At 45.0% G+C, this 21,260-nt stretch overlaps 1 protein-coding gene and 1 long non-coding RNA gene across 3 annotated transcripts in view; one reads left to right on the plus strand and one right to left on the minus strand.

Moving 5' to 3' along the window:
- Positions 1–1,249: 1,249 nt before the first annotated feature.
- FOXO3 (forkhead box O3) overlaps positions 1,250–21,260 on the plus strand; it is a 120,611-nt gene continuing 100,600 nt past the window's right edge. The window contains exons 1-2 of one of the 2 annotated variants that reach the window (XM_034668951.1): positions 1,250–1,387; positions 2,470–3,220. In XM_034668951.1, coding sequence (XP_034524842.1) covers positions 2,603–3,220 — 618 coding nt within the window. In that variant the 5' untranslated portion in view covers positions 1,250–1,387; positions 2,470–2,602. Of the gene's footprint in view, positions 1,388–2,198; positions 2,341–2,469; positions 3,221–21,260 lie in introns of those variants that run through there. The other variant, XM_034668952.1, reaches the window with a different exon arrangement.
- Positions 6,968–8,580, minus strand: LOC117803956. The gene is made up of 3 exons (XR_004628073.1): positions 8,339–8,580; positions 7,369–7,559; positions 6,968–7,232 (listed from the first exon to the last, which is right to left on the minus strand). It is a non-coding gene; the product is annotated as an uncharacterized LOC117803956 (long non-coding RNA).

Genomic DNA, 21,260 nt, shown 5'->3' on the forward strand with positions numbered 1-21,260 from the left:
TGCAGGGGCGGGGCCACACGTAAGTTGAGTGACGGGCCCTGCGCAAAGCCCGGAGCCTGGAGTCCGGTGGGTGGGCGGACTCCTGAGTACCCTGGGTTGGACCTTTTTTTGTATTGGGTTGTTGAGGAGCGAGCTCAGACTCTGAGCTCTCTCCAGTGACTTAGAAGGATTTAAGAAAAAAAAGGGGGAAAAAAGATATTTATGAACCAAAGTGAATAGACTTTTGGTGTGCGTGTCGCATGGAGTGCATTCTTAGTGCACAAACGAACAATTTAGGCACCGATAGTAGGATAAAGACTTGAGAGGATGTTTCTCTAAACCTAAAGAAGTATCTTTTTAAAAAACTCAAAAATGCACAAGTAGCCATTCTGGAGTCATTTACAGGCTAGAAACAAATTATTTCCCATTCATAATTGTTCAAAATCTGCTCGTGCGTTTAGGAATGGGGAATAATTTGCATTTCTCCTGAGTTAGTTACACTTCTCTCCTCATTTGCCACGAAATCCGTGCAAAGTGAAACGACACTGCGTCGAGCGTCCTAGGTAAGAGACTTCGCTGCAAACCTCTCGGTGCCTGATCAGATCTGAAGGCATCAGTTTATCGAAGTCCTGTAAGGCACCAACACCTTCGCTTGTCAGTATTTCCACGCCGTGGTAATCCTTGCGATCTGCGGTCAGCATCTTATCGCGGGTGTTATCTGGTGTCCGATTCTAACCGGGAACCGGACACCAAGGCCGGCCCAGAGCCTGGCGGACGGACGCGCCCGCCGGGGACCCCCGGTACCAGGCGCCCTGCCCGAGTCTGAGAGGCCACGCGACTGCGCTCGTGGAACGTTTGGGGCTCTGCTCTCCGCCTCTCTCTTCTCCTAGGCCAGCGCCGCGCTTTGTTGTCGTTGAGGCTCTCGGGAGAGAGGAGGAGCTCGGCGGGGACGGCTGCGGGAGCCCGCCTAGTCCCGGCCCGCGGCGCGCTCCCTGACACCCACGCCCGCAGTCCCGCGGAGCCCGGCCGCGCAGGCGCGTGCGCGCGAGCCCACATATACACACACACGCACACGCACACACACGCACGCACACAGCACACCCGGGCCCGCCGCCCAGCCCTCCCCCTGGGCGGGGACCCGCCCGCCCGCCGTCAGCCTAGGTTGAGGCACCCTGCGTGTGTCTATAACTTTGTGCTGCTGCCGCGGCCGCCCTGCTCGTGGAGGGGAGGAGGAGGAGGAATGTGGAAGGCGGCGGCGCGCAGGCTGACAGGCGTTTCCTCGGGCGGGCTGCGGCGGCGGCCGGAGCGCCTCTCCTTCGCCGAGGTTGCGCGCCCCCTCCTCGCCGTGCCCCAGGACCGCGCGGAATTGTGCGTCCTCCCCCCTCGTCCCTGAAGGGAAGGAACTGAGGTAGGCGTCGGAGCTGTGCAGCGGGGCGGTCGCCTTCCCGGTGACTCCGGATCTGCTTCCGAGCTGGGCCAGGCGCTTCCCTTTTCCCTCCCCGTGACTCGGTGTGCGCGCCCCCCTTCCCTCCCGTTAGTGTTTTTAAAGGACTTGAGTGAAGGGGGGGAAACTGTCAAGATGGCAGCAGTGGGAGCAAGGAGGTGATGAACGTGCTGGTCCGGGTTTTCTGGAAGCCCGGGAGACTTGGCGCTTCCTGACCTGTTGGAAGATTTATGTTACGACTTGCCCCCTCCCCCCGTTCTTTACTGGGAAGGGGGTGGAGGGTATAACGCCCGCGAGCAAATAAACCACACAAAACCCCAAAGTGGTCGTTCCTGCTTGGCTCGACCCTGTGCAAACACCCGCCGAGCTGCTTGCCCCTCTGCTTCCCGTCTTGTCTTTTTTCTGGAAGTGACAAGAGCCAGTCCGCGCTCGGACCCACGTTCGTCCTCCTGGCCCGCCGGCGAAGAGGGGAGAAGGTGGCTGCCCGCGCCGTCCCCGGACTCGGGCCCCTCAGCGGGGAGATGGGAGTACAAGGGGGCGCGGAGGCGGCAGGGCCGGGGATGAGGAGAAGAGCGGAAGACGCCACAGACTTTGGCTGCGGCGCCGCGGGAAGCACTTGAGCGGGCCCGAGCGAAACATAAACAAACGCACGCCCGCTCGGGCTCCGACCGCGGCTCGGCTGCGCCAGCTTTGGCCGCTGCCCGCTTTAAAGGCGCGGCCCGTGCCCCTCCCCCTCGCCCCTCCCCCTTCTTCCCCGCCCAGCCACCTAGCCCAGGAGAGACCTGCAGATCTGGCGGCCCCGGCGGCGGGGGGAGGGGGCTGCCCCGTGCGAGCCCGTGGATTCGCTCCTGACTCCCCCGCGGCCTGGCCAGGGGGCGGTGTCTGCTGCGCCAGGTTCGCGGGACACACGTCTCCAGGTCTGCCTGTTTCTGGGAGGCGGGCGCCGTGCGGCCGGGAAGCGGCGGCGACGGGCGCGGAGTCGCCGAGGACTGGGCTCCAGACCGGGATAACCAACTCTCCTTCTCTCTTCTCTCGTGCTTCCCCAGGCGGCGGCAGTAGCGGCAGCGGCTCCCGGGAGCCCGAGCCTTCGCGGCGCCCCCCGTCCCTCCCCCGCCGCACCCCGCCCCGGCGCGAGAGGAGAGCGCGAGAGCCCGAGCCGCGGGCGGGCGGGCGGCGAAGATGGCAGAGGCACCGGCCTCTCCGGCCCCGCTCTCTCCGCTCGAAGTGGAGCTGGACCCGGAGTTCGAGCCCCAGAGCCGGCCGCGCTCCTGTACGTGGCCCCTGCAGAGGCCAGAGCTCCAGGGGAGTCCGGCCAAGCCCTCGGGGGAGACGGCCGCCGATTCTATGATCCCCGAAGAGGAGGACGATGAAGACGACGAGGACGGCAGCGGTAGGGCTGGTTCGGCCATGGCGATCGGCGGCGGCGGGAGCGGCACCCTGGGCTCCGGGCTGCTCCTTGAAGACTCGGCCCGGCTGCTGGCTCCCGGAGGGCAGGACTCCGGGTCCGGGCCAGCCCCCGCGGCGGGCGCGCTGAGCGGGGGGACGCAGACGCCGCTGCAGCCTCAGCAGCCACTGCCGCCGCCGCAGCCGGGGGCGGCTGGGGGCTCCGGGCAGCCGAGGAAATGCTCTTCGCGGCGGAACGCCTGGGGGAACCTGTCCTACGCCGACCTGATCACTCGCGCCATCGAGAGCTCGCCGGACAAACGGCTCACTCTGTCCCAGATCTACGAGTGGATGGTGCGCTGCGTGCCCTACTTCAAGGATAAGGGCGACAGCAACAGCTCTGCGGGGTGGAAGGTGCGTACACACCTCGGGCGGGCGTCCGGACCCGCCGGGCCTCCTGCGCAGTGCGAGACGCGCCTTCGATTCATCGGAGCGCGCCTGCAGGCGCTGGGGAGAGGGGTTGGCACCTAGAGCCTCCGCTGTGAGGTTTCGGGGGATCTCTGTGACCCCCCAGGGTAGGGGAACCTAGGGTCGGCCGCGGAGGGTGGGGCGGGGAAAGGAGGCTTCTCAGGGCTTGGCCAGGTGAGGAGAGGGGGCAAGGGATACCGGCGAGGGAAGGACTGGCGGACAGGAGTGCATTTGCTGGATTCCTGGGACAGCACGGAGGAGGTAGGTCTGCGGCCAACTTCGAAGTAGAAATCACCGTAGTGGGGATGCGGGGAGGGCTCTGCGGATGGAGTGAGAGGATGTGGGGGAGTGTTTGGGTCTCGGTGCCCGGAGGAGGGGTTGGATTTGTGATTTCCAGTTGGTCACAGGAGTATATGGTCGTTGTCACTAACTGGATGAAAACCCATGCGTCGAAGTTTCTGGCTTGTGGATGTTAGTTCCCACAGGCACATCGATCCCATTAGAAAAAGCAGTGGTTGTAAACCTTTTTCTGGCTGGCCATCTTTCCGTGCCTGTGTTGACACCTTTATTCCTTAGAGATGTTTCTCCAGTAAACCTGCCCCGGAACTTGAGATGTTCTGAGCCCTGGAACGGGCCAGCCCTGCCACCTCAAGGCGGACTAGCCACACCTGCTGCTTCCATTGAGGCCTGGACTCTGGCGTTGTTTGAGGCCGGGTCCAGGTGTGGAGGACTGAGGCCTGGAGCTTCACCTAGGCCTTTGGGAGGGAGGTGTGGTGTCAGGGCTGGGCCGTAATGGCTTCTACCTGTAAGTGGACCAGAAGAGAGGCTCTCTACTGTTCCTTTTCAGCCTCTTGGGGCACTGGACATGTGGTCGGGAGAGAGGTGTGGAAAGGCCTATGATGTAATGACTTCCTGCAGTTGGGCGTCCAAACAGATTAACTCCTGTGCCCCTGCTGGGCTGCTGATACCCAGCTGCTTTGCTCTTCCTGGCACCTCGTTCTCCTGGCCTCTTTCCCCAAGACATGAACGTGTCAGTACCAGGCAAAGGAGTCCTGTACAGTCGGAGATACATATGGCTTATCAGTTGCTTCTATTTGTTAGTTACCTTTTTTTTTTTTTTTTTAAATTAGGTGGTTCCTTCCTCATTCAGTCCTTTCCTTTAATGTCTTTGGGGAGCCCTGTATCTTCCTGGGTTCCAGTAGGTGTATACATTAAGAACAGTTTAATCTTGGTGGAGAACTGGAGCACTGGAGAGGAAATCTGTACGTGAAAAAACTAAAGAATTTAGTATGTTGAGTTTTAATTTGCTTTAAAAAAAAAAAAAAACCCTTGCAAACAAAGTATCTTTTTTAAAAAAATTTCTTATGGCCGATATTAGGGAGGATTTGTTGAGATACTTTAAAAGCAAAACGTATGCTTTGAAATTATTCCACATATCTGTCTCATTTCCTTTAACAAATGCTGACATTATGAATCTTACATTTGATTTAATTTTACAGCTTTGCAAAGGAATGCCAGTTGTGTGATATGAGGACCATTTCCAGAAAGCTTGAGAGTGAATTCCATTTCAAAGCAGTGCTACTGTGATATCTTAAAACTAAGTTTCTAAGTGAATAGCAAGGGTTAATCTCAGGGTATAGTGTCAGGAAGGGGTGAGTTTCAAGATCTAAGAAAATGGATATAGGGGTTTGGAATATTTTTCAAATTTCTCAACTTGAAATTAGTCCTGTACATTTTGAGTTTGGTGCAGAGAATCTGCTAACTTTTAAATAGTTAATGTTGGAAGGGTTTTCACTTTTCCTTTGATTTTTAAGTTTACACAAGTAGTTTAATCCCACAAGTAACATCTCTAGTTATTGTAGTTAAAGATAGTAATGGTTTAATAGCATTTGATTTTTTTTTTTTTAAAGATCTAGGTGAGAAAGTAGTATTACCAAAAGTAGCCATGAATTGTGATTCGGCTAATTATATTTTCATGTAGTTGCAGGACTTGAAATAGAGATTTTGGGCCTAGTCCTAAACTTTGTGGTTTTATGTCCTTAACCTTTTTTTTTTTTGGTCTCATGGTTTTTTCTTCCTTCTCTGCTATCTCATTTCTCTCTCTCTCTTTTTTTTTTTTGGTTGAAGTATAGTCAACACACAGTGTTAAATTAGTTTCCGTTTCATCTCTCTTTAAAACTTACAAAATACTGTAAATTGAAACTCAGGTCTTAATATGTTTAATACAGGACATAAAGTAAAATATATATTTTATGTAAGTAGAATTATTTTTGCTTTAAGATTTTACATTAGTTCTATTTCTGAGTATCACATGGTAGCTAATCCTTGAAGACCACGGGGATATAATTTAAAGAGTTTTTGTAAGATGATCTTCATCAAAAGATGCACCCATGCAGGAACTTCCAAATCTTTGATGATGGAGAAAGCCCTTTGAAACTGGGGCTGGTTTCATATTCTGATTATGACTAATAGCCAACCTTTTTTTGTGCTTGTGGTTTAGTGGGGGTGGAAGAAGAGGGAAAAGGGAGAGGTCAGGAGCTAATTGTGACCCATTTCCATGCGTCCAAGTTTCAGGAGTCGATTCCTATCATGATTAGTCATTTTGAGAGCATGCGTGTGCATTTAAACCACACTACTTTCATTCTGAGTTATGCATTAGGGTTTTTAACTTCTAAAAATGTCTAGAATTCAGGTTAACCTCTCTTAGTCCTGTGAGCACATAGGTACAGTATGCAGGGTTTAGGCCTTACTTTTGTGGCTTTTTGGGCTATTGCATTATGAGATCCTGTCACCAGAATTATCACCCTAAAATTAGAGAATAAAAGAATTAGGAAAGAGGCCTTGGAGATCAGGATTAGGACTAGTGGTTTGAAGCGCTGGTTGCATATTTGGATCACCGTGGGAGCTTTTAAAAACTAACACTACCTGGAGAATCGGTTTTAATTGGGTGGGTCTGGGGCTTAGCATTGGTGTTTCTTATTTTATTTTTTTAAGTTTCTCAGGTGATTCTGATGTACAGCCTGGATGAGGTTTGCTGAGATAGTTCAACTCCTTTATTTTATAGGTGAAGAACCTGATTCTTAAGGACTTCTCTAAGATGACACAGCTAGTTAGAGAAGTAATTAGCTGTAGTTCTGGAGATCTTTAAATTGACCATTTTTTTGAGGGTTTTTTACTAAGTAACAAGTAGTCTTACATAAGTAAAAGATGCTTTCCTGAAAAGCATATTTGCCTCTCAGTTTAAAAATGTCTTGGTTATTAGTTCAGCATCAAAAAGACAGATGAATATTGATGGAGGTTGATTGAGTTTGTCACATTTGTATAGCATTCACTGTCTATCAGTACGGGTACTTAGGAACTGTGGAGTGATGAAGGTGGCAGAAAAGATAGCGTTTTAACAAAAGGAGGAAGTTCTTGGTTCACTTAGGTTTGTCAGATACATATTGTGCCAGAGAGAACGGTGTTGGCTATTTCACAGGTTCCCTTACCTCAGGCATTAAAGTAGAAATGAATAGTCAGTTGTGGTTAAGAGGGGAAAAGGTTACATTTCCTTTAATTCGGATTAAGCTTACTTGCACTGCACCACCCCTAATTAAACTGCTATGTTCTTTTGGTTCCTCCTGTTGTGGGACAGACCTCTAGGATTCCAGGGTTTACCTGTTAAGGCCTATTTATTGCTATTCATCTCCTCACACCCACACACCTGCTTTTCCCAGGGGATTAGGATATGATTACATTAGGCAGCCATGAGTTTCTGTGCTGTTTCTCAGGATCTTGTGCGTATGACGACTTCTGCTGCTGTGGAGGATAATTCTGCAAAAGACGACGTCTTCTTTCATGTGAGATGTGTGCTCTTGCAGCTTCTCCCCAGGGTAGAAAGATGAGGGCCCACCTGCCACATGATGCTTGTTGATGTTCTCGTTCTTTAGATTAATGCATCCAGTTCCTTCCCAGCATACTGTATTAAGAAAATGTTATTTTATCTGCAACTTTCATGTTTAAAAATATGTTTTTGAAATTTCAAAATGACAAAGTTGTGATAATTCCACGTTGGCTTGTAATTTTGGCCTCAGTCACCTTTTTGAGTAACTCACCAAAGGGCCAGTTCTGGTCCTGTGTGAGGAATACGTCTTCTGCTTGGCCCATGTTGCCAAAATGCTGTTTTGTAATTTCCTTTGGCAGTACTGTCTTTGTCAGTGATTCTCAACGAATACACTTCCTCTTCCTACAGCAGCAGTACACGAGGGGGACTGTTTTTCCTCTTTTTCAAAGCTGTGTCATCGACCTATGAAGTGAAGAAATAGGCCCTTTTAAACTTTGATCTGTGAGCCCTATGTAGCAGAGAGACTCTTTAAAAAAGAAGCTAAGTGTTTGTTTTGATATGTTTATCTCCTTCTTAGAAAATGAAATGAAACTATGCAGGCTTATTTTTAGGAGATTTTAGGAGGGTTCTATTTTAAGAGAATGACACCATAGAAGAACATCTTGTAGTTAACTTTTTAACACGCGTGATTCTTACTTAAAACCCGCAAGATGTTTTTATTTGGAAAATTAATGAAGAGTCCTTGTCCCACTGAAAAGTCATTTATTTGGTCTGGAAAAAGTTTAGCAAACACCGTCCATCCAAAGATCTTCATAAAAATGCAAAGGTAAGACTGTTTCAGTCTGTGCGCCCTGGCAGGGCACCCTGCTTACCCATTGCTTATCAGAGCAGATTCCCAGGGCTAGAGAGAATATGGAATTTATTTTGTTTTCCTGTCTTACCCATCTTGCCTGTGGGGAACAGACTCGATCCTATTCTCGACTTCTCATTTTTCTCCTGACCTTTTCCTGTATCACAAGTCCTGAAGAGCCACTTTGACTTTTTGCTGTTAGGAAAGGAGCTCAGAATGACATTTATAGGTGGATTTTATCTCTGTATCTCTATATCTCTGTAGATCTAGATACATGTGGATTAGGGTCAGTGGACATTATAGCTGGTGTACAGTAAGTGACTACAGATTAGAAAGAGAAAACCTTTTTACTTATTTTCATGACATGCCATTTTATTCATCAAATACTTACCAGAGGCGTACCGTTCACAGGGCATTCTGCTGGGTCGCAGGGATATAGTAGTAGCACGAGGCGGGGGAGGTTCCCGTTCACAGGCTTTAGGTTCTGTTGGAGGAAGAAGACAGAAAATAAACATGCAAATCTGTTCTGTGAACTTGTCATTGTCGTTCATTCTCTTTGCCTTTTTTCACGTCTGTACTTCTCCTTTCCTCGATACTTCAGCCCTCTGTGGAGAAGTTATTGGCAAAAGGCAAAGTTGGTGTTGAACTCTGGCTTGGAGCTGGTGTTTAATTCTCTGCAGATCATTTTCAGCTTGCTTTGGAGATGCAGGGCCACTATAGCATGGCTCCTGTAGTTTGGGTTTGTTTGGGAGAAGCTGGGGCTTTCCCAGGGCCATCTGGATTAGAGCACACCTGTGGTCCTAGCCTGATCTGGGGTCTCCAGTTCTGTTTTGTGGGGCCTGGTATAGCACTGGCCTCCGTCTGGAGTGGAGGTGGAGCCTTGATACAGCTGACTCATCCACATTGCTTCTTGCTTCAAATTTAGAACTAAAAGAGGTTTTAGAGATCATCTAACTATTTCATTTTACAGGTGAGGAAGCAGGACAAGAGCATGTGAGTGACTGGCTCAGGAGCCTACAGCTAGCAGAGATGGAGCTAAGAGTGTGTCCGCGTGAGCCCTGGGCAACAGTGTTCTGTACTGTCTGCTGTTAACCATTGTGGTTTCACAGCTGTTCGTGTCAGTGCCTCCATTTCTGCAAACTCTTACTTCATTTGCTCGCCTCTGCTTCCCCTCCTCCCTCCTTAGGCTGGCTCATGCTAGAGAAGCTGCGTTGCTTACTTAACATTCCCCGTCAGTGTTCTCAGCTCACCTTGCTGAAAAAGCCATCTGTCTTAAGCCCACCACACCCTACCATGCCCAGCCCTGACTCCCACCTATTTCTTTTGTCATTTTTCTGTGACTCCTGTATATTCCCAAGGACAGGGTAAGAGCCTCTGAAACATGGAATGTGTCTACCAGACAAAAACATTTCTGATACTTGGAGCTGTTCTTGGAATCATTATGTCCTTAGCCCATAAAGATAGCCTTGTTCTGGGACTCTGACACTGAAAGGAGATGATGTGATTTGGGACTGAGGTGACGTCATGTGTACAGTCTCTTGGATACTTACAGCTATGAAGCCTTGGACCTCCTAGCATTAACGTTGATGGGATGTAGTCTAATCATGAAAGGATACTCTGCTGTCCAACACATTTTTTGCAGATCTTGTTTCCTAGTGTTAGCAGTCCCTGAAAACTTCATTAGTGCCAGTCACTACCCATCATAGAAACTGAGGAAAACCTCGATCTAGGAATGACTTCATTTAGAGAAAGTTGAAATCAAGTCTGTTTTCCGTGTGTGTACCCCACTGATGCTGCATCAGTATGCACTGTCTAAAAAGAGTCACCATAGGATTATTCAGCCTAAAGTTCACTTATGCGCTTCTTACAGGAGCAAAGCTGTTGTGTAAAACTAAGTTATCTGTGATGTTCTGCATTTGGAGGCAGAAGTCCCAGATATAAAACTTGAAGTTTTATTTCCATGGATGGGAAAATAGAAGTCACATATGAAGAAGGAAGAGACGGCAAGCACTCTCCGAGATGGATCTTTTCAAAGCCAGTCTGTAGCTCTTCCAAGTTAAGAGTTTTCTAAATAGGTGGTTAGGCTGTGATTATGATAGAAGACCCCAATTGTGATGACGTCATCCTGACAGACTCAGTATCTTTAACGATTTTATTCTTAACCGAACAACCTTCATTTCTTAGTGTCATGATTTCCCCAGTTGGAAAAAGTACGGTAGCAGGCATCCATATTGTGATGTATCACTCCTTCTTGATAAAGCACAAGTGTATGATTGGTGCATGTTTCAAGCTGGGCTTTTCCAGAGAGTGTGTCTTTCACTTTCTACTCAGACTTTTTTTTTTGAATTTTAATCTTGGGACTTTTCCTTTGCAGTTTGTCAGTTACTATTATGGGATAACATTAAGTGAAATGGACTAACTTCCCTTATGGGTGATGGTCCTTACAGTAATTTGCTACTCTAGTGATTGCCTGTGATGAAGAAGCCAGGTTATCTTCTAGGGGCTCACCATGCCTGGGTGTCCACATGCACTCTAGTCCTCCAGTGGAGAGGTGCGCACAGAGCAAGGAAGAGTTCTGGCATACTTGTAGGGGGCAAGGCCAATGCAAGAAGGAACTTCCTCTCCAAACAAATGGAATGCATTAGCTTTCCTTTGGAGTAAACCTATAATCCAACAGAGATGGCTTTGCAGTTTTAAGTAGTTGTTTGGAATTTCTTATTTCTTAAAAGACCTTTGCGCGCATGTGTGTGTTGAGGGAGAATCCACATCATATCTTTCATTGTGTCTTAGATGTCTAGTGAAATTAATAACTTGTCTCCTGAAGCCATTGATAATTTACTTTAAATTCAGAGCCAGCAGAGGGAGTACACAAGTCTTTAAGTTCATCTCAAGTATTTTTTTCCCCAGAAAGCTGAAATAATACCTTGATTAAAATAAAAAGAACTGTGATATTATAGTGCTTTCTTGTAGGTTTATATATATCCTTATTAGAAAAGGATAATTTGGGGAGGGGGCTGTTAAAAACCTAAGGTAATTTTTTTTTTTTTTTAAAGGAAACCTTGGTCTTCTGAGACTCATGGTCTATTTTCCACCCCCAAACAGTTAAATGAAAGTACTTTTTACTGAAAAATATCCTTCCCTGTCTTTCATCTTTTTTGCTGTTCCATTCCTGATGATACGTACGAGTGTTTATACCTAATACCAGATTTTTCAGAGTATGTCAATTGGGCAGTGGAATGTTGTTTTTTAGGGCTCTTTTGAATGGAACTTTGTGTGTGTGTGTGTGAAGAGTTTATTTATTAGAGAGAGAGCACACGCGTGCGAGTTTGGGGGACAGAGGGAGAGAATCTTTCAAGAAGACTCCCTGCCGTGGGTGGAGCCCATCTTGGGGCTCCATCCCGAGACCCATGAGATCATGACCTCAGCCGAAACCAAGAGTTGGGTGCCTAGCTGACTGAGCCACCCAGGCGCCCTTGAATGGGACTTCTGATATTTTCCAAGACTTCAGTTTCCCACAGGTGAGAGAAAGGGAAAAGGTACATTATCTCTAATTCAGATTGGAAGTAATCTGCTGGTGAATTTGAATTTGAATTTTGAATATGACTTTGAATTTTTTTTATATTTCTGTAATGCTGTGATTTGTCATCTCCTTTCACTTTGCCTCATATTTTGGTGGTAGTGGTTTATTTTTTAAAAGATTTATTTATTTATTTGAGACAGGGTGAGAGAGTTTGTGTGTGCCCGTGTGCCTGCACGTGGTGGTGGGGAGGGGCAAAGGGAGAGGGAGAGAGAAACCAAAGCAGACTCCATGGTGATTGAGAAGTCCCATCTCATGACTGGGAGATCAGGACCTCAGCCCATACCAAGAGTCGGAAGCTTAACCAACTCGGCCACCCAGGCGCCCCATTGTGGTGGTTTATTTTAATTTGGGAGTTGTAATGGGTTGAATGGCGTCCTCCCAAATTCATGTCCATCTGGAACCTCTAAATGTGACCTTATTTGAAAATAGGGTCTTTTAAGGGGTAATTAGTTAAAATTAAGTTATATTGGATTTAGGCAGGCCCTAAACCCAATGACTAGTGTCCTTATAAGGAGAGGAGAGGACAGTTAGATGCTGAGAGGCCTGCATGAGGACTGAGGCAAAGGTTGGAGTGGTGCAGTTTCTAGCCAAGAGCACTGGGCGTTCCTGGGAGCCACTTGAAGTTAGGAAGAGGCGAGGCCAGGAAGGGGACCCCCCCCCCCCGGCGGCCTTTAGGGGGAGAATGGCCCTGCTGACACCTTGATTTTGGACTTCTAGCCTCTAGCACTATGAGAAACTAAATTTTTGTTGTTTGAAGACCCTGAATTTGGTAATTTGTTATGGTAGCCTTAGAAAATAAACACAAGAGCATAGAGATGGAAGAGAGGGACAGGCAGGGTTGCAGATAGAGGAGAATACAGAGTTTTATTTATTTTATTATTGAGATATAATTGACATATCACATTGGTTTCTGGTATATAACATACTGATTCAATTTTTATGTATGTCACAAAATGTTCAGCACAGTAAGCCTACTTAATATCCATCAGCGTGCATAGTTACAAATTTCTTTTTTCTTGTAATTAGAACTTTTAAGATCTAGTCTCTTATTTGATAACTGGAAGCTTGTACCTTTGACAACTTTTATCCATTCTGTCCGCCCCTCTCCAATTTTTTATTTAGATTAAAATGTTAACCATTCACAGGCTGCCTTATGGTAGTTTAAATTTCTACTTCATCCCGTTGTGTGGGACAGAAGGGAGGCATGAAGTCACCTGATTTCCCAGTTAGAACTGCTAGAACTTGTTCCTTCCATTTCTTTCTTTTCTTTTCTTTTTTAACAAAGATACATTTTTAAAGATTTTATTTGTTTGAGAGAGAAAGAGCAAGCAAGCGAGAGAGCACAAACGGGGAGTGGCAGAGGGAGAGTTCTCCGGAGCCTGATGTGGGGCCAGGGATCATGACCTGAGCCTAAGGCAGACCAGCTGAGCCATCCAAGGCACCCCTGTTCCTCCCATTTCTAATGTGTCGTGGGCTCCCCTTCATACCCTCCTTCCCCCCCCTTATTGAATTTATTTCTTGAGGCTGGTGGAATGGCTGTACTTGTGGAGTGTGGGCTTGAGGTTTACACTGAAGCCCATGAGTTCTGGCTGAGAGCTTTGGTCTAGAACAACCAGTCTTTAAGGGGAGAGAGGAGTCTACGGTCCTCAGCAGAAGGATAGTGTCGAAGAAGAATCCTTTCTTCCCTGTCATGACTTGAGAGGATGGAACCCTATCAGGTTCATTGCCATTGGTTTTGGTAGTAAGGCTAAGCCAGAATCTCTCTGGAGCCCCTTCAGCTCCTCCTGTGCTTGGTTCAGGGACTTTCAAAGACTCTCACACCTGAGGCTTCAGGCTAATGTCTCCTCTCTGTACATTTATGTCCAAAAAACCAGCCATCCTGATGAAGCATAGAACGCAGAGTGGTTGTCCTCATAGAAGTAGCAGCCGACCTATAGTATTGGTATAAGAATAGATGAACAATGGGGGCGCCTGGGTGGCTCAGTCGTTATACGTCTGCCTTTGGCTCAGGGTGTGATCCCAGGGTCCTGGGATCGAGCCCCACGTCAGGCTTCTCCGCTGGGAGCCTGCTTCTTCCTCTCCCACTCCCCCTGCTTGTGTTCCCTCTCTCGTTAGCTGTCTCCCTGTCAAATAAATAAATAAAATCTTTAAAAAAAAAAAAAAAAAGAATAGGTGAACAATGTAGATAGTACCAAAATAGATCCATATATTTGGTTGCTTGATTTATATCCAACAGAGCAAATGATGTTGAAGAAATACATCAAAGACATTGCATCAAGTAATTTGATATCTATAATGGGGAAAAAAATGAACTTGATACCTGTCTTACACAATTTAGTGTGATTGACACCACTTCGTTCATAGACGTAACTGCGTAAAGAAAAGAAAATCTAAAAAAAAAAAAAAGTATCAGCAGATATTTTCTAGGTACCTAGTAGGTGTTTGGGTTGAATTGTTCTGAAGTATTTAGGAATCAGAATTGCACTGTTTAATCTTATATTTCAAAATGATATTTTTGGGAATGGGAGCCAGGATGATTTTTACAATAAAAAGGAGTCTACACAACCACATTTTCAGGCCTAGGTATAATAATAATTATAATAATAGTAGTTATGATTTATTGAGCACTAAGCGCCAAATGCTTAGCTAGGTTTTTACATCTAACGTTGATCTTGCATGATCGACATTTCAGTGTAAATCCCAATTTAAAGACCAGGAAGTGGCTTAAGGAACTTATTTGGGATCAGACTCAGGTTTCTTTGACTCTGGAACTTTTGCCTTTTCTGCTGTGTTCTGCTGCCTCCTGGAGTGCGGGTGGGACTTTGGGTGGGGGGTGTACAACAATAAAATTAAATATCTGCCATTTCATTTATTTCTATTATTTATTTGGTGGGGAGGGTTCAGTTTTTATGTTTTTTTTTAAATTTAGGTAAATTTGACATATAACATTAACTTCGGGTGTATAACATGTTTCAGTACTTGTATATATTGCAAAATGATCACCACAGAAAGTCTAGTTAACCTCCATCAGTACACATAGTTACAGAATTTTTTTTTCTTGTGGTGAGAACTTTTAAGGTTTAGTCTCCTGGCAACTTTCAAACCTGCAGTACAACATTATTACCTCTAGTCACCATGCTATATTTTCCATCCCCGTGACTTATTATAACTGAAGGTTTGTACTTTTAGAAAACAGCTGCCATTTTAAAAGTTACTATGTGCCACACCTTTGCATATATTACCACTAATCCTCATAGTAATCCTCCGGAATACTGTCTTGAATGCATGTTTTCCGAGCTGTGGCTGACTGAGGTAACAGCTCTCCGTGTGCTGCTGGGGGAGTGGACTGGACCCATGTGTTCTGCTCCTTTCCTTGATTTTATTAGCTAATAACTTAAGAATTGAGTCTGTGCCTGGCTTTTAGTGGGAGAGTAGAAGTGGCTTGAGAATTCTGTCAAAAAACTTGCTGGTTTGGGGTTTCTCATTTCTGATAGGTCACTTCATCACATGGCCATGGTTTACTCGGGGTCAGATACAAAGTGTACTGTTTAGTACGAATAGAGTGATACATAGTGTGTAGAAATCCTTTGGGTTGGGCTGTTATCTCTGACAGATTTCTGCTTTGGGAAAACAGGATATCTGTGCTTCTGTTACATTGTAAGCTTCAGGTAGGTAGATGAATGAAGACAAGACCATCAAGAAAAACGGATTTCGGGGGAAAATAATTTATAAGAAGTTCCTGGCAGAAGTTTGGCTGCTGAATCAGATCTCATAACTAAAGGTATTAAAATTGTGAGGTGGTTGAGTCTTTGCAATGCAGTTATTGTCGGGTTTAAAGGCAGGTTGCCAAGATAGAGACAGACAGTGTTGCATAATGGAAGGTGCTGGCCAGGTTAAAGTGTTTATCTCTACTGAAAAGTTTACTGCTTTTATCTTCAAGGTAGAGAGATGTATGGGTAGGACCTAAAATGATGGTTTTAATTGGCCAGGGAAATGCAGTACACATGTGCCCTAAGATAAAACATGGCTAGCAGAATACTAATCCTATGTGTGTTGGAAGAAACTTCGTAACTCTCAGTTTCATAGTAAAGATAGGTGAGTAGTGTCTGGATAGTGTCCAGAAGATAGACTGACACACTGTGATAAATGTGGAGCAGGCAAAATGGTTCTGCCTGATAACTGAATATAGCCAGGGTTCTGGGGAGGGTGATGGGCCTGGAGGCAGTTATAGGAGAAGGTGGCAGTGGCCACAGTGGACTTTTAAAGGTACAACCCTGGATATAAACCTGAAGTTTATGGTGGGCGTAAAATTATATCCAGTAGAACTTATTAGATGTCTCCTTGAAAACTGGTACTATTTTAAAAAGATCAAGTGGATAGTTGAGTCATTAATTCACATAATTCAAATCTCAAACTGCTTTTAGGCTGAAATGTCCTAATAATTGATTTTTAAAATGGTATTTCTTTCATCATAAATTATCTAGATAATTGCTTCAGTTCCATATTTCATATTAAGCTCAGCTGAGTGATGTTTAATGCATCCTGGTGAATTCCTCTTCTTTAAGTTTTAATTTGAATATTTTTAAAAGTTTGATCCATTTTAATTTTTTCTAATACTGTGATGGTTTTATAAAGTAAAACTCTTTCTCTGGATCTCTCCGTTAGAACTTATCCTTCTCATAAATTCTTTAAAATTTTTTTTACCTAATTTAAAATTCAGGGTTGGTGTAGATCTAGAGTTTTTACCCTAAAAGGTGGCTGTCCTGGGACTTTGTGCCAGCATTTATTTCCAAATCAAGGATTTGTTTTAATCTCACCCTCCATACATTTGCATCTATTTTTTTTTAAAGATTTTATTTATTTATTTGAGAGAGAGTAGGAGAGAGAGCAGGAGCAGGGGGAGGGGGGGCAGAGGAGGAAGCAGACTCCCTGCTGAGCAGGGAGCCCCACGTGGGGCTTGATCCCAGGACCTCGGGATCATGACCCTAGTGGAAGGCAGCCACTTAGATAAGGGAGCCACCCAGGCGCCTCATTTGCATCTTTTTTTTTTTTAAAGATTTATTTATTTATTTTTAAAGAGTACGCAAGTGTGCCTGGGCATACAAGCAGGGGGAGGGGCAGAGGGAGAGAGAGAATCCCAAGCAGACTCCTTGCTGAACTTGGAACCCAGGCGACCCACAGCTTGATCTCAGGACTCTGAGATCCTGACCTGACCTGAAATCAAGAGTCTGATGCTCAACCAACTGAGCCACCCAGGCACCCCCATACATTTGCATCCTTGTATTTGGTACCCTTTTTTTTTTAATTCCCCAGTTGGTAGAATGAGAAGGGATGTATCTTTATTCACTAGTTTTCAGTACAGTCTCATTAACAGCATTAATTTACCATGTGTGCATATACCCATCTTGCAAATAAATGGACCACAGGCTAAATTTTCAATAAGATAACTTTTAAAAAAGTAAACATGGAAACTTTGAGCCCAAACATTCTTAATTTGTTGAAAAGAATAATGAGCAGTTAGATTAGGTGTGCCGTTTGTGTGACACTGAGAAGCCTGGAATGGGCTTATGAAAACTGTGGGCCTGATTATTTTAAGGTTGTCTTCGAGCCGATTCCAGGGTGAGTGTGCTTGCTTTGGCACACTTAGGTTCTTAAGCTCCTGATAGATAACTTCCTAGGTGAGCTAGTATACTGTTTCTTGAAATTAGTGGCCTAGATCAGGCCTTCTATCTCCAACCCTGTCCAATAAAGATAAGCTTACAGCCTTCTGTTTGAATAGATGCATGTCCTCTGCTGAACTGAATTATCTGAAGCAGTCCTATTAGTCTTTTCCCTTTCCAAGAAAGAGCCTTATTTCAGGCTGAAAGTGTATGTGTTCTGGGCCATACTTTCGGCTTTGCGACGTTCAACCTTCATGTTAGTTGCTAAGGTGAAGTTTGGTGCTTTGACCATAGGTATCATTTCATAGGGTGTTCTTGGGAGGAGGGGAGAGATTTAGTCTGATATTCTCGTAAAATCAGAATGCTTTGAGTTAATTTGTGGGTAATCAGTACTGAATAAGTGAAGTATCATATTAAATTAGGAAAGTTAACTTGTGGTGGTGAAAACTATGCCTTCTAAATTGATTTTAAAATAATTACTTAACAAATGGATGTTTTTAATAAAAAATTATACTTTTCATTTTTAAGATACAGATTTATCCACATCTTAGTTTTCTAATCAAATCAAAAACTGTAAATTGATGAATTGGTTTTAACTGTTAACACAGTGGAAATACATCTGAGTTTTTTTCTCTGGGTTCCCAGTGTTTGACCTGTTGGTGTGAGCAGAGGTCATTCTCACCTGATGTCTGTCTGTGTTACCTGTTCTGAGATTCTCTGTCTGTTGACTGCCAGTGCTGTGTTCTGTTTTGGGTTCATCATTCTGCCTTAAACAGGATCATAAAGCTTCAAACATTTTTTTCCAGCTTGTTACCTCATGCATCTATGCTAGTTAAGAAGGAAGAGAAGAAAATAACTTGGTTTTATCATCTGAATCACATGATTTTACAACTTTGAAAACTCATTTGTCAGTGTGGTTACTGGGAAGATAATTTCAGTTATCAAGTGCTCTGAGTTATTTCAATTTCCTTCCTCTTGCCTCTCCTTTAAAATTTTTTAAAAAATTTTTGTTCAGGGTAGTAAATTTTCTGGCATATGATTTCAAAGTTGAACCTTTAGATGATTTGTCTGTGAGAAATTAAAGCTGTTTGCGTCAAGTCCCTAGTTACTAACACTTCTGAAAAAAAAAAAAAAGAAGTACATTTTGTTAAAAGCGTTTACTGATATGTCCTTTGGACTGTTACCAAGCCTTTGACAAATGTGGGCAGTTCCTTGATCATGCGGCCATTTCTGATTTTTTAACCTGAAACAGCCAACAATGCTGTTGATTTTTAGATCAGGTTCTGAAACTCAGAGCCTCAGTTTTACCTGTTGTCATCCCCAGCTGCTCTCCCATTCTTTTCTATTTCCTTTGATGTCATTAGATATTATGTAAAGGGGACTCATTGCCCTTCTTTTTTTTTTTTTTTCCTATCCACCTACTGTCTGTGATCTTTCTCCTACATCAGTGGTTTTCAACTTTGGCCACATTTGAGAATCACCTGGGGAGCTTGGAAAAACACCTGTGTCTAGGTCCCATCCTAAAACAATTAGGTTAGAATCTCTAGGTATGGGGTTTGGGCATCTATATTTTTTGAAGCTCTTTGGAGGTTATAGTATACAGTTAGGTCTGAGAACCATTCTCAGAGAAAAGAGATTTTGGCAGTGAAAGTTATCAACTATTTTAGAATCGATTTTTAGACCTATTTGTATCCTCTCCTCCATGGGAAGATTACCAAGTAGAATTTGCTCTCTGGAAGCTCTGTATAAAAAGGAGTGCTGGTCTAGTTGGGCTCTAAAAGAACAGTAGGTTTCTAAGACAAGCGCATCATTATTTAACTGTGTTTAACTAGGATTTCCTCCTCTACTTACTTTTATATAAATGAATATGGTTTCTTTAACATTTCCAACTCCCACCTATTTTTCTAGTTTGCACTGGACCCTAGCTAACATATTTTAAAGTTTTCAGGAATTTGTAAAAAGAGACGGTGCATGAGTCATGGTGGTTCAAGTCATTGCATGAGACTTGAACACTGAGACACGTAAATTTACTGTCCTTCCTTTGTGCACCCTAACCTGATACACACAGGGGATCTACCATATTCTGATGCATTAAGTTAGTGGTTGTCAAAGTGTGGGCTCCAAATCAGCAGCGTCAGCTTCACTTAGGAACTTGGAAATGCAGATTCTTGGGCTGAGCTCAGACATACTGAGTCGGAAACCCTGGACCCAGCAATCTGTGTTGTAACAAGGCCTCCAGGTAATTCTGCAAGCTGAAGTTTGAGAACCACTGCTTAGGTCATTTGCTAGGACTGGAATTCCTCTGGTGACAGATTGGGAGTCAAAAATCAAAATTCTCATGCCATCTTGGCTCCAGAATCCTGACAAGAGTGGGAAAAGATGAACAGCCATCTCATGGTGGTATCTGTTGAAATGTAACAAAGATCTTAGCCCCTTGGGTATTCTAGACTTGCCACACATCCTGGATGCTGTGTAGCTTTCTCTACAGAGCAAGGACACCAGCCTCCCTCCTGGATGACCATACTGAAGCATCTGCTCAGGTACACAGACGATGCCAAGTGTTCATCCTGGTGCATATATTATGTTCAAAGGATTTGTATTGAGGTTGGATTCTTGTTGTTTCGTGATCTTTTCCCCTTGTTTGTTTTGGTCTTTTGGGAATGTTCTTAAGTTTTAAGACTAGGATCAGACAGGGGAGTAGTCGCAGTGACTCATCCACAGACGGACGTGGGACATGTGGGAGAAAGATAAGATTAAAATGTGCTGGGTGTAATCGGTGCGGAGGGTGAGTGAAGCGAAGAGGAAAGTGATGCAGCTCTCGTGAAGAGGTCAGAGGCGACGCTGTGGTGAGGAGATGGAATCCATCTTGGCTCAGAGTCCTCAAAGGCTCACAGCCTCTTCCACAAGGTGAAGCCAGGTAAAGATCAAAACAAGTTATTCCTGCTGTCAGTATCATTGGATTCTGTAGTCCATTAAGCTGGGCCTCATGATCAGCCATATCAAACATAGCTGATGGCTTTAGGAATATAAATAGTGCAAAGAACAGTGGGTTGGCCAGACTTGGAAGTTCATTTCAGGACCTCTTAGCAGCTGCTTCAGAATGCTGCCTGAGATTCATAAATACTCTTATATCTGACACATTAAAAAAAAAACAACAACAACACAGGAATAGTTTGGATTAGTTTGGATTCTTCTTCTGTTAGTAGCGTATCTTTTCCTTCATGAAGCTCTATCCAAGACAACCGGGCTTGGATGCTAAGCTTCAGAGGGGCAATGATCTGAGGTGTCTCCCTGGGAATGGGGAGGCCAGAGAAGTTTCTTTTCTCAGATTCACCAAGATTCTTGAGAAGGATCAAGAAGGTAGGTTCAGGTGTTGAGGTATCAGAAAGTTCATGCAGTGGTGGAGAAAGCTCCATCGAGAGCCAACATTTGGAGGATGTCCTAAATGTGCCATGAACACTGTCAGCAACATTCAGAGTTGGACTCCAGGAGATTGCTAGGGTCTTTCTAAGATCAGAAGTCAGTCAAATGCAGCTGGTGGGATGTTTCCCAAAACTGTCACTGCTCACAGATGAAATGTGTGTTAATTCACTTCCATTTTGGTTTTCCAAAAGGATGGGTCATTGCTTCCATATTTGGGGGGCAGGGAAAGAGGCATATCTTGAAAAAAATCTGGCATCAAGGATGCATTTGCAGAGGAGTAAAGTGCCTTAAGGAGTAGTCAGGCTCATAAGAAAAAGCCTGCCTGGCAGCAGTCTAGAAGTCTTGGCTCCCAGCCCAAGGATCAGAAGGATCTGAGTCCTTGGCTCCTGTGGCCCAGATCTGAAGATGGTAATAAGGGACATCTGTCTGCTTGACCCCTCTTTTAAAATCCCCTCTAGGAGGCTATAGAGGAGGCCTTTGGTTTTGAGAAGAAGGTCCCTTTGCCCTGACTTCTACATGCTGCTGAAATGGGGAGAGTTGTCACTGACGCTGGAAAGCTTTTATCCCTTCCCCGCGAAAAGGGCGAAAGCCACTGTATCTTCAGTCTGTATCAGTGTGAATTGGAGTGATATGTGCAGTCTCAGCCTTAG

This window comes from Ailuropoda melanoleuca, chromosome 10 (genome assembly GCF_002007445.2).
Source record: "Ailuropoda melanoleuca isolate Jingjing chromosome 10, ASM200744v2, whole genome shotgun sequence".
Taxonomy (NCBI): Eukaryota; Metazoa; Chordata; class Mammalia; order Carnivora; family Ursidae; genus Ailuropoda; species Ailuropoda melanoleuca.